Source organism: Sebastes umbrosus, chromosome 8 (genome assembly GCF_015220745.1).
Source record: "Sebastes umbrosus isolate fSebUmb1 chromosome 8, fSebUmb1.pri, whole genome shotgun sequence".
Classification (NCBI taxonomy): domain Eukaryota; kingdom Metazoa; phylum Chordata; class Actinopteri; order Perciformes; family Sebastidae; genus Sebastes; species Sebastes umbrosus.
In genome coordinates, this window is record NC_051276.1 from 8,516,147 (window position 1) to 8,528,573 (window position 12,427).

The following is a 12,427-nucleotide window of genomic DNA, read 5'->3' on the forward strand; positions in this document are numbered from 1 at the left end:
GAGAAGAGATTAACAGAACAGAAAAGAGCAAAGCAAAGCTGGAAAACAAATGATATGCAGCAATAAGTGTGCCAGTCTCTCTCTGTGTGTGTGTGTGTGTGTGTGTGTGTGGTTCCTGCTGGTCAGGGTCTGCCCAGCCAATCAGCTGCTCATGCAGATGACGTGCTGCTGTCCTACGTCAGCCCCGTCGCTTGTCAGGATCAGAGCTCCACACACAACCGGCAACAAACACACACACACACACACTCCCCTCTGCTCTCCGAGCCGGACCCGGACCCGGACAGCTCAGCCCGACGGCCCGGCAGGCAGCCCCGGCAGCGGAGGACTCATCCAGGCTTCCAGGCGCCGGCCGCAGCCCGCTGTGACAGTGGACCTAATATCGCCTTACTTTGTGGACATGGGAGACATGGGGGATCCGCCGAAAAGTAAGACACTTGTCCGGTGTTGAGGGGATGCGATTCTGGAAGTAAATTCATCACAACTTGAGAGTTGATTTTTTTTTGCTGTGTGTTGTGATGTAGACAGAACCGGCCTATTAAATAGTAGCCTATAGTATCAAAAATAAAATAAATAAAAATACGCAATTCGGAAGTGTCAGTGGATATTGCGCACAGAGTTTTTTTATTTATTATCAAAAAAGAATAACTCATTTATAATTTAATAATAATAATAATAATAATTAATACGAATACCAACAACAATCATAATAATAATAATAATAATAATAATAATAATAATAATAATAATAGGCCCAATAATAATAATTATAATAATAAATGTTGTCATTATTATTATTACTCTAAGGCCATTTGGTACATTATCAGATGAGTGTAATCAGCGGACAGTTTGTGAAAGTGTGTGTGTGATGTGTGTGCTCATGCTGGTTCTTCCAGAGAAGCGGCTGATATCTCTGTGCGTGGGCTGCGGGAACCAGATCCACGACCAGTACATCCTGCGGGTCTCCCCGGACCTGGAGTGGCACGCGGCCTGTCTCAAATGTGCGGAGTGCAGCCAGTACCTGGACGAGTCCTGCACTTGCTTCGTCCGGGACGGAAAGACTTACTGTAAACGGGACTACATCAGGTAGGACGGCCGGGACGGGACTGGGACTGGGACTGGGACTGGGATTACCCCTCTTCATACACAAGACAAGCGCTGGAGCTGCAATTAGAATTATTATTCTTTTTTTTTTATATTTTACTAAATCAGATGGAGAATATTTGGGCTGATTTAAGTCACACTGGAGCCCTGATTTCAGTGGGTTCAACATTTTTTTTTTTTTAACATTATGATCATAATCCTTTTACTACAACAACAACTATAGCCTGGTTGTAGAGCGTGCGTCCTTATCTGGAGACATGTCAGTATTTCATTGTGTTATGTTGCCTTTTTTAAAACATTGGGCCTACATAACTTCTTTATTAATCAATGATTCCAATCAGACCGTATAACATCCTATATATCCACCTTCTGCTTTGTGATGGACCTGAAGGAAAATCATCCAAAAATATCATTGAACTAGTTTTTTGATACAGCGTGTAAATAACTCACTGATTTGGATGTTATTACAACACGTTGATTATTATTATTATTATTATTATTATTATTATTATTATTATTATTATTATTATTGTTGTTATTATTCGATTACAATTTGAGCAGGCTTCCAGTTATTGTCTAGTGACAAAATTACAATTAAAGTTGGAGTAAAATAAGTCACATTGTAGTGAAGTGTTAACCAGGAAAACAACAAAAGTTCACTAGAATTATATTATATCTTTGTATAAACACACTGTCCTGCGCTATACGACTGCTAATATTAATAACCTACTACTACCAATAATAATAATAATAATAATAATAATAATATTAAATGAAATGATTGTTTCACTGTTACTATATAACAAATAATGCAAATATATTTGAAAGCTTATTAAAAAATATTATTATTATTATAATTATTATTATTATTATGCCAAATTATCGATCGTGTTATTTCGGTCATATACTGTACTGTTTTATAATTACATTGGTGTGAGTGACAGAGCTGTCAGACTGATGGGACCGTATGTGTGTGTGTGTGTGTGTGTGTGTGTGCAGGTTGTACGGGATTAAATGCGCTAAATGCAACATCGGCTTCAGCAAGAACGACTTCGTGATGCGCGCCCGCTCCAAGGTCTACCACATCGAGTGTTTCCGCTGCGTGGCCTGCAGCCGGCAGCTCATCCCGGGGGACGAGTTCGCTCTGCGGGAGGACGGGCTCTTCTGCCGGGCGGACCACGACGTGGTGGAGCGGGCCAGCCTGGGGGGACCCGGAGACCCGCTCAGTCCGCTGCACCCAGCCAGACCGCTACAGATGGCAGGTAAAGTCCCGGGGAGTGGGAGACAGAGACAGGCCACGAGGACTGCACTACTGGGAAAACTACTTTAACTTGCTGGCTGTCGTTTTCTGGCTGTGACTTTTTTTTTCTTTCTTGAAGTTCCGAAGCCTTTTTCCATACATAATTGGATTTTGGTCAGGTGCTCCTTATAATAATAAACTCCAGGACTCCATAAGACACCAGAGTGTGATGTTTCATGTTCCAATGAACTGCACCTCTTGTATTTCACATAGAGTTTTTTTTTATCTGTGCTGCAGAATGTCAGAGTGATTTACTGGCCATGCAGGTTTCATCTATATTTTAATGTAAATGTCATGCAGCCACATGCAGGGAAGCTTCATGCGCGCCTGGTGCCATATAATAACTAACAAGTGGAGCTTTTTATTGCTTTCGTATTTGACTGGTTTTGAGGTTGGACTGCAGGGTTTCTCCTCCTGTAGAGGAGGCAATGTTTTGTCTTTTTTACATTTTCTTTTCTGCATACCAGCCAGGCCAGGCTCGGTAGATTAGATACAGTGGAAGTCAGAAATACACCAAGTTATCACTGCTGGAGGAGGAGGAGTGAAGAAATAATCACTGTGGGCCCGGCCGGGTTGCGTTTGGTCCTATAATCTGGAAAATGCTGTGCGGTGCTCTGTATGTCTGGAAAGGGTTGGAGGTTTTTCTCTAGAAAATCCTATTAGCCGTATCGCCAGCTTGCCCTCCATAGTGGTTTTTAATGTCTTGACCTTGGCTCAGATGAGTCAATCAGAGCTGCACTGTTCTCCTCCTGAAATATGGCTGTATTTAGAACAGTTCACCACATGTACAGGACTATTTTAAGCAGAATGGACATTGTAAAATGTTGCTGCTATTATGTAAAATAGATGAGCAGCGTTGTGTTTGTTAAGTAGGCTGGAAAGGTTTCTGTCAGGATGTTTAAATCGGAGCCTAATTGACAAAGTTGTGCGTCATGTGTCACAGGAACACTATGACTACTGGAGGAAAAAAAGACTTCTATAAAACTCTTTACCTGTCCACACACTTTCTCATTTTTTTTTTTTATATCTGGGACAGACAGATAAATTGATTTCGCCTCTTCTTCCTCTGGGGTTTTTTCTCCCCCCGTCCTTTCTCAACAGCAGAACCAATCTCGGCCCGGCAGCCCGCGCTGCGGCCTCACGTCCACAAACAGCCGGAGAAGACCACCCGGGTCCGGACGGTGCTCAACGAGAAGCAGCTGCACACGCTGCGGACCTGCTACAACGCCAACCCGAGGCCCGACGCACTCATGAAGGAGCAGCTGGTGGAGATGACCAGCCTCAGCCCCAGAGTGATCCGGGTCTGGTTCCAGAACAAGCGGTGCAAGGACAAGAAGAGGAGCATCCTGATGAAGCAGCTGCAGCAGCAGCAGCCCAACGACAAGACGGTAAGAGAGACGCACCAGACAGAGCTGATGGATAACCTTTGACAGTATATTCTGATATATAGGCATGGAATAGACTTCTGTATTTAGAAGTTTTTGTTTGACCAAACACAGACCCTAAATGTTGCAACTCTGTCTGATCTGACACTATTAATTCAAGATGTTTAAATCTAAGGTGGCCTCTATTTAAGCGGCACGACCAATAAGCGCACCAGAGCTGATGGATAACCTTTGACAGTATACTGACATATGCATGGAATAGGTTAGGTATTTAGAACTTTTTGTTTCGACTAAACACAACCCCTAAATGTTGCAACTCTGTCTGATCTGACACTATTAATTCAAGATGTTTAGAATGGCCTCTATTTAAGCACATGACCAATAAGCTAAACTCAATTTTACGCACAAAGCCCCAAATCACACAGTTGTCTCCAAGTAAACGACAGAGAGGATGCAACGGTCCCGAGGTGTAGAACCATGTTATGGGATGTGTGCATATAAAGTGATGGATGATAAAAAAGAAAGCTGTTTGAGGGGCTATACAGTGTTATATGGACGAGTCCATGCAGGTCTGTGAGGTCAAAGAGAAAAAAGGCACACAGCAGCAAGTTACCAGACAATCACCAGAGCTGACGGATAACAGTATATGCTGAGCATATGCATGGAATACACTTATGTATTTAGCACTTTTTGTTTGACCAAACACAGACCCTAAATGTTGCAGCTCTGTCTGATCTGACACTATTAATTAAAGATGTTTAAAACTAAGGTAGCCTCTATTTTAAAGCGACATGAACAATATGCCAAACTCAATTTTACGCACAAAGCCCCAAATCACACAGATGAGGTGTAGAACCATGTTGTGAGATGTGTGCATATAAAGTGATGGATGATAAAAAAAAACTGTTTGAGGGGCTATACAGTGTTATATGGACGAGTCCATGCAGGTCTGTGAGGTCAAAGAGGAAAAAAAGCACACAGCAGCAAAGTTACCAACCAGACAATCATATGAATCCGCCTCTCTGTTTATTTGTTTACTGTCTTATTGATTGTCCTGTTGATTGACCCCCCCCCCCCCCTCCCCATCCCCTCCCCCTCCAACCCCCAAACACACACACTCCACCACCATCTGTAATACCCCACAGTGGATGATGTGTATACTGGGTGCTGACCACGGACACGTCCTCTTACAGAACATCCAGGGAATGACCGGCACCCCGATGGTGGCGGCCAGTCCGGAGCGGCACGACGGCGGCCTGCAGGCCAACCCGGTGGAGGTGCAGAGCTACCAGCCGCCCTGGAAGGTCCTCAGCGACTTCGCCCTGCAGAGCGACATCGACCAGCCGGCCTTCCAACAACTGGTGCGTCCTTTTTTTTATTCACTAAAGGCTCTCATGCTTGATTTTGTTGCAATATATCAAGATATTCAATTTCTATCTGAATATTTGACTCCATGTTCCTCCATGCACAAAATCCAATTTGATCTGTATGGAAAATGTATTTTTTCAATAGGAATTTGGACCAGACAAATAATGTGCTATTTGTGTGTGTATAGAGGCAACTATCCTATGCTAGGGTTTTTAGACTATGATGGGACACTAAAATGCATGCATTGAAACCAATATTCAATAATTAATGGAGTTTTTCCTCCATGTCCCTTTTGTTATTGACCAGCCGGCCTTCCAACAACTGGTTCGTCGTTTTTTTTCTTCACTTAAAGCCATCAAGGCTCTCATGCTTGATTTAGTTGCAATATCACAAGATATTCAATTTCTATCTGAATATTTGACTCGCAGTGGTTCCTCCATACTATACGATACAACTTTATTGTCAGTTTGCACTGAAATTCATTTTGCATCCCTAGGCAGCTCAGTTTGAGAAAAAGTACACATCCAATAGACATACTGTTAACATATACAGACAAGTAAGACCCATCAGACATAAAAAACAAAACACATCACAATTATTCATACATAACCCATTACACAATGACCATCTGTCCTCTGGATTTATATGTCTTTAGCAGCACATTAATTATTATTTAGCAACAAGATGGACTGATGGACCAAAGCGTGCAAGTTCCAATTTGATCTGTATGGAAAAATGTATTTTCAATAATCAATTTTGACCAGACAAATATGAGCTATTTGTGTGTGTAGAGGCTATACTATCCTATGCTAGGGTTTAGACTATGATGGGACACTAAAATTCATGCATTGAAACCAATATTCAATAATTAATGGAGCTTTTCCTCCATGTCCTTTGTTATTCTAATCCATAATGTTTCCGTGGACATTATGATGCGCATCTATTAAATGACAGGGCGGGTTTCATGTTGCTGCAGATGTTTTCTTTAGTTTTCCAACATGTTTTTTTTTTTTACTGATGTCACTCATCTCAACTATAGTTGCCTATTAAATTCATATCCTGAGATAAGAGGAAGGCCTGTTTATGATTTGTCCAGAAAAAGGGGATGCTCCTCGTGTAGAAGAAACACAAATACAGGATCAATGATGTATTTTTAACCTTTGGAGATAAAGGCTATTTATTATTGGTATTGGTTTATATATTATTTTGGAGTGACGCATCACAGACAGCATGACACAATCTCCTGAAATGAGCTCCGGCATAGAAGCGCTGAGGCTGCAGGTGGACGCACAACAACTGTCGTGTGTTTCTCCACCACATAAGTGGATTATTAGCATTTATGACAAGAAACTGGAAAGCTACATGCAATTCATCCGTCCTGAAAGTGGAATTGTGTTATTTATGGAAACATTTGAAACTATTTAATTTAGATATGGATAAATACAATTAGCTATAAATAATGCCATTACCCCCAGCACAATACCTGACCTCATGGTCAGCACCTATGCTGTTTATTTATTTTTTTAATCACATTTAATAAGCCTATATTGTAGGGATACATGTTTTTTTAGAGGTCTGAATATGTTTTCCAACCTTCCAGGTATAGCCGCTGGATTACCTTTATATACTATAATGCAACTATTACGCAGAAACTTTAACCCTCAGTGAAATAGATAATCTCTAAGTCTGCTTTTTTTGTTGTAATTTAGATTTCTGCTGTTCACTGTGATGCAAGTTGATTTTCACAGATATAGGCCTACTGTATATGATGAAGTAGGCTACAGGACAATAATGTAAACAATAGCAGGTTGTAGATAGATAGATAGACAGATAGATAGTAACTTTATTAATCCCGAGGGAAATTCAAGTTTCCATCATCACAGTTCCATAGTGCAAAACATATTAGTAAAAAGGCAGTAAAAAAGTTAGTAGTGCAAAGTACAAAGTACAAAAAAAAATACCAGAAATAAAAATACAAGGAGATGAAGAAGAAAACTGTTAAAACTGAATATAGTGCAGGGTAACAGCTGTGATACACGACTATTAAAACAAGTGAATATAGTGCAGAAGAGACGGTTAAAAGTGGGTATAGTGCATTATTATCTGTCCTGCAGACCGTCCTCCTTTGCCCCCCCTCCCTAGATGGACTATACAAAATGATGTGTATCCATATTATGTGCCAGCTTTATGGTCTGTGCCTCCATCCAACCTGGTGAGAAATAGAATGTGCGTCATGGTGCGTCATGGTTCCATGGCCTGTCCAGGTGTTTTCTGACCGCTGCTTGAATATGTGTCCCTTATGCAGGTCAGTTTCTCGGAGGGAGGACCGGGCTCGAACTCGACGGGCAGCGAGGTAGCGTCCATGTCGTCTCAGCTTCCAGACACACCGAACAGCATGGTGTCCAGCCCCATCGAGGCCTGAGGAGACTTCAGGAGACAATGGAGACAAATGGACGGACTGAACTGAAACACACAGCAAATCCCCCGTTCATCCCATCCCTTTCCGACTGCACCAAAACAACCCCCCTGGTTGTATTTTTGACACTGTGAAGACAATCATGGGATTTTACCACAGCCACACATTCTAATGTCCTTCCAGAAGAGACGGACGGATGGACGGATAGGATGCGTCATCATGGCCGGTGCTGCACGTTTCACACGCCTGGTTAACAGTTGCCAAAACGAGAATGACATGAACCTGACTCCATCCATAAAACGTGGACCTCTGAGTAGGAGAGAGAGAAATCCTATACTTGCGAAATGCTGTGCGCTACTTTGAATAGAAAAAGAAAAAAAAACTGGTGATTTTTTTTTAATTCGATACACGCACCTCATCATATAATAAGACCATTTGGAGGAGGAGAGAACAGCACTGCTTTTTTTCTTCTTCATTTAATTACACGATTTCCATTCATGACCCAAGTACTAAAAGCATTTGCAACAAGGTATACCTCTATTTTGCCACAAGCTTCGTGGGACATTTGTGTGAATCAGTGTCCGTCCGAGAATTTTTTTTTTTTTCTTTTCCCAAAGATGTGTATAATTAATCATAAGTTAAAAAAAAAAAAAAAAAATACCGTTAGCTCTGGAAGAAAATGTTTCGTTTGTTCCCGTGCAACAAAAAATTATTTATTATTTATTGTCGACAAATTTGCCACCTTTTGTGTAACTTTCTTAACTGAAGTAAAAAGAAAAAGAAAAAAGACTGAAGTTTGGTCTGTGGGTTTTCTATTACAATTTCATGTTTTTTTTTAAAAAAAGAATAATTTATATAAAAAAAGGACCATTAGGAGAGTTTTTCTTTAAGTGTTTTCTTTTTTTCTCTTTGTGAATATTCACACATGAGGCGGAAGATCAGATCTATTAAATGGCTTGATGGATATGCTGTGGTTAATTGGGTGTCATGTTGGTGCAGATGCTGTCTCAGTTTACCTAGTGGCATGACTACCTGCTATAGAGCAAACTCCACTGCAAAACATCTCTATCTTAGAAAAGCTTCAGACTCATAAAATCATATTTTCTTGAAACAAAGTGATCAAATCTGACTGTGAAATTAGATTATTTTAAACGTATGAATGCCTTTCAAGAGATTCTTAGAACCAGGGTCTGAAATTATGTTTTTTTCCCCTCACTGTGAGAACATTTCTACCGGCCACTACATTTGTTCCTGCTGGAATCTAAGTAGAACGTTTTGTAATTGTACACACCTGAATGTAACCTTAATCCTTGACAATTTTTAACTCAGGAATTGTTTTAAAAAAATAATATTTCTACCTTGGTGGCAGATGACCTGTAATTTTTACCTGCCACAGCCAACACTCTGTATTTGGCAGGTGGCAGGTGCTAATTTCATTCCCTACTTAGAACCAAATGTCATTATCTTGATTTTAAGTCCTCATCTGTCTTCATATTTACAGGAAGGAGGTATTGTTTTAGAATATTCCAACACAATGAAAACTGCTAGTGCAATAATGCAACACATGTTTTAAGAACAATCTGAAATGAAAGGACTCAGACTTACCTGGCCCTGCCTATAGCCGATTCAGAAATTAATAGAAATATTTAACATAAATTGGGGCAATATATAATCTGAGTTTAGGATTTAAGTGTCTGACATCCTATATAAGAATAATATGTTGATTTTTCATGTCAAAGCTTTGTCAGAAGTCGCTGTTTTTATTCTTCAGCTATAAAGAAACAGAAGAATCACAATTTGATGATGAGCGTGTTCAAATTTGGGGAAACTCCAGTGACCCTCTGGGTAATTTGAACCATCGCTATATGTTTTTTTGAAAAAAAAGAGTGCCACAAGCATTTTCTTTTTTACTTTATGTTTTTTTAAAGCTGATTGTTGTGTGAGGATCTGTGTCAGCTGTATCTCTGCTCATGAGCAGGGAGATCAGGTTTTTCATCTCTAAGAAAACAACAACCAATACCTGATCCGGTGATGTTTCAATATGTGTTAAAACAGCGTTTTACTTTGACTGTGTGCCCTGACAGATTTCCAAGAGTCCTCATCCTAAGCCTTAAACATTTGTCATTTGGTCAATGCAGACATTGACTGCTCTCTACAGGTTTGAGATTGTTCATTGAAATATGGAGAAAAAACTAACTGAGAAGGACATGAGTTGATGATTTATATCTGTCATTTTCACTGTTGCTCTTCTTAATGCTGCTTAATTCATTCCACAGTGCATCAGCCTCCTGTCCCCTAAGCTTTTTGTGCAGCAACATCTGCAGCTTCCAGAAAGCTATGCGTCTGAACTGGATTTATAGACAGAGCTGACTAGAAGTCTTAGATTTTCTTGACTTAAATAGTTGATTTAGTTGAAAAAAAAAAAAAATCTGTCAAATTGCGTCTCCACGATCGTGCAGGACATGAGGTTTAACTCTTAAAATCAGAACAAATTAAATTATATTTGTGAATACTTGCAGCTATCACTTCCACCGTTAGAACCATTGAAAAACAGCTAATTTGCCATAAACAATACATAGCAACACTAATTGCCTCCAGTTGTCTGATAGCTGAACATACCATGATTTCTTCTCCTCCAGGAATTGAACAAAGCCTGTGAAAGCTTTTAAAAAAAAGAACACCAGGCTGGTTTTGTCATGTCATCTTAACTGAAGCTGATAATGAAATACAGATGTCTTTGTATGGCAGACAAAAAAGGCTGCTAAAAAATAGGATGACAGACATTCCAATCATTTTAATTTCTTTAAATATAATTTCCCAGTACAGATGGATGCTCTGTTTAAGGGCTTAGAAATACTGAATGAAGAAAAGCTGACATGCTGCTTACAATGCTGCTGCATTCTGGGACTTTAAGAGAATGATGGGTCAGTGAGGTCATACGAGCGTCACTGGGAGAACAACAGAGGACAAGCTAACAGACAGCGAAGCATTTTCTACAAAGTCAAACAAGAGGACACCGCAGTCATTGACTGAGTGTGTTCAGTGTTACTGCCACGGTGTCGACTGAAACTGAAAATATGTTGGAATCCAGCTTCAGTCTTTAACGGCAAAGACTGACCGAGGTTGTCTCCCAGTGCTTCACTACTTCCGGAATAGTCTTCCATCCTCTGCAAATGTCACATTGTCATTGCGATGCATATTTGTTACAATGACACGTCCAGTTGTGACCGAAACCGAGTTGGCAGATTTCCACTGGTCTGCCTATGTCCAGGGAGCTTTACAATGAACGCAACACTGTTTTAGAGTTTTTTTTATCCTAGATAACATGACTAGGTTACTATGTGACGTTAATTTGTCTACAAAAACACACTAATTCAGAAACAACATGCAGGATGCAAAATAATGAAATACAGTAAATGTCCTTCAATCATAGCAGGGACTTTAGTGTACAATATACGGATACAAGGATACAAGGATACAAGGATACAAGCTTTTTTTTATGTAGTTGTCCAGTGTACACATAAGCAGGCTACAACAAATCGACAATGTGTCCTTAATTGGAATTTAGAGTTAGTTTGTATGGTATTCTGATGAAAAAAACACGGTGTTTGTGGAAGATTTGTTTCCAACTGTGAAGGCAAATGAAATGTCATGTTGAAATTGAATGTGTGACCATGAAGTGATACCACCAATACTACACCAAGGCTATACAGGTGGTACCTGTAGCCTTGGTGTAGTTTGCACCGCAGCTAATGACTGGAGTTAGTAATGGGGGAAGTCACACCAGCAGCTGAATGCAATGAAGATCTTTCATTAGTTTCCTCTTGATGGAGTCAGAGTCTTCAGTCTTTTTTTTTTCCTTCGGCATTATGGACACATTTCAACAAGGACATGTTTTGCCACTGTTTTCGTTAAAGCTGGAGTCGGTAACTTCATGAATTACGATCAAACTGTCAAACTAGGCAGCGCTAATTAAATATTAATCATGATTCTGTGACCATGATACTTATTTCTCGCCTCAAATGTTTTCGGAAACATATTTTAGTGTACTGTTTAGCTGTGAAATGTCACAAAAGTTTGTGACAACGGCTGCAATGTTGGAAACAGTCGAGCTGAAACCAAGCACTGCCTACCGGCCGGAGCAAATGTTCTCATTTTACAGCTAAACAGATCATTAAAATATGCTTCTGAAAACATTTGAGGCGAGAAATAGGCATTACAGTAACATAATCTTAATTCATATTTGATCAGCGCTGCCTAGTTTGACAGTTTGATCGGAGTTGACGAGCTTCACGAGCAGTGATTGACAGCTGATGTAGAGACTGCTCGGCTCTGATTGGTTGTTTTTCTTCCAGGCGTGGTGGAATCTTGCAAATGCCATAGGAGCACTAAGAGGAGGCAGAGGAACATGATGATCATCTGTCTCATAAACTATTGTCAAGATATAGTGACCGTTTGAGCCACTAAAAAGTTATTTGTATTGTAGTTACCGAGGGCAGCTTTAAGTTTCTACTCAGAGACTTGTGTGCAACATTTACAGGTAAAGCTGTTGAGCATCTCTGTACGATTTCAAATTGTTTCTTTCCGAATCAAAGATGATATAACCAACTCTGGAGCAGCTATGCAATGAATCAGAATCATTGCAACATCATCGATGAATTCACAAATGACAAAACTTATGAGCGAGCACAAAACACATTTTGTACAATCAATGTGCAAGACAAGAAATGAGAGCATGCTGGAACAGAAAGCTTATAGAACAAGTTGAGAGTGAGCGAGGACGAAGGGCTTTATCTTTGTTCGAGTGTATTGCCTCTGGCTTTTTTTTTGCTACATAGAGGAAAATACCACACACTG

At 40.2% G+C, this 12,427-nt stretch overlaps 1 protein-coding gene across 4 annotated transcripts; it reads left to right on the forward strand.

Moving 5' to 3' along the window:
• Nucleotides 1-234: 234 nt before the first annotated feature.
• isl1 (ISL LIM homeobox 1) lies at nucleotides 235-7,715 on the forward strand. Of its 4 annotated transcripts, none has more exons than XM_037776823.1 (6): nucleotides 235-425; nucleotides 894-1,083; nucleotides 2,101-2,363; nucleotides 3,503-3,789; nucleotides 4,932-5,147; nucleotides 7,460-7,715. In XM_037776823.1, exons 1-6 carry the CDS (start codon nucleotides 398-400, stop codon nucleotides 7,574-7,576), a joined length of 1,101 nt encoding a protein of 366 aa, XP_037632751.1. In that variant the 5' UTR covers nucleotides 235-397; the 3' UTR covers nucleotides 7,577-7,715. The 4 variants fall into 4 exon arrangements, with proteins under 4 accessions (XP_037632751.1, XP_037632752.1, XP_037632750.1 ...); XM_037776824.1 differs by having other exon boundaries at nucleotides 3,506-3,789; nucleotides 4,980-5,147; XM_037776822.1 differs by having other exon boundaries at nucleotides 251-425; nucleotides 4,980-5,147.
• The last annotated feature ends 4,712 nt before the right edge of the window (nucleotides 7,716-12,427 follow it).

What these genes read in the sequence shown, in the direction of transcription:
- isl1 (XM_037776823.1), top strand. Translation starts at nt 398, where the DNA reads ATGGGAGACATGGGGGATCCGCCGAAAA. An exon ending in AGCAGCCCAACGACAAGACG is followed by an intron (nt 3,790 to 4,931) that starts GTAAGAGAGACG and finishes AATACCCCACAG; the next exon opens with TGGATGATGTGTATACTGGG. An exon ending in AGCCGGCCTTCCAACAACTG is followed by an intron (nt 5,148 to 7,459) that starts GTGCGTCCTTTT and finishes TCCCTTATGCAG; the next exon opens with GTCAGTTTCTCGGAGGGAGG.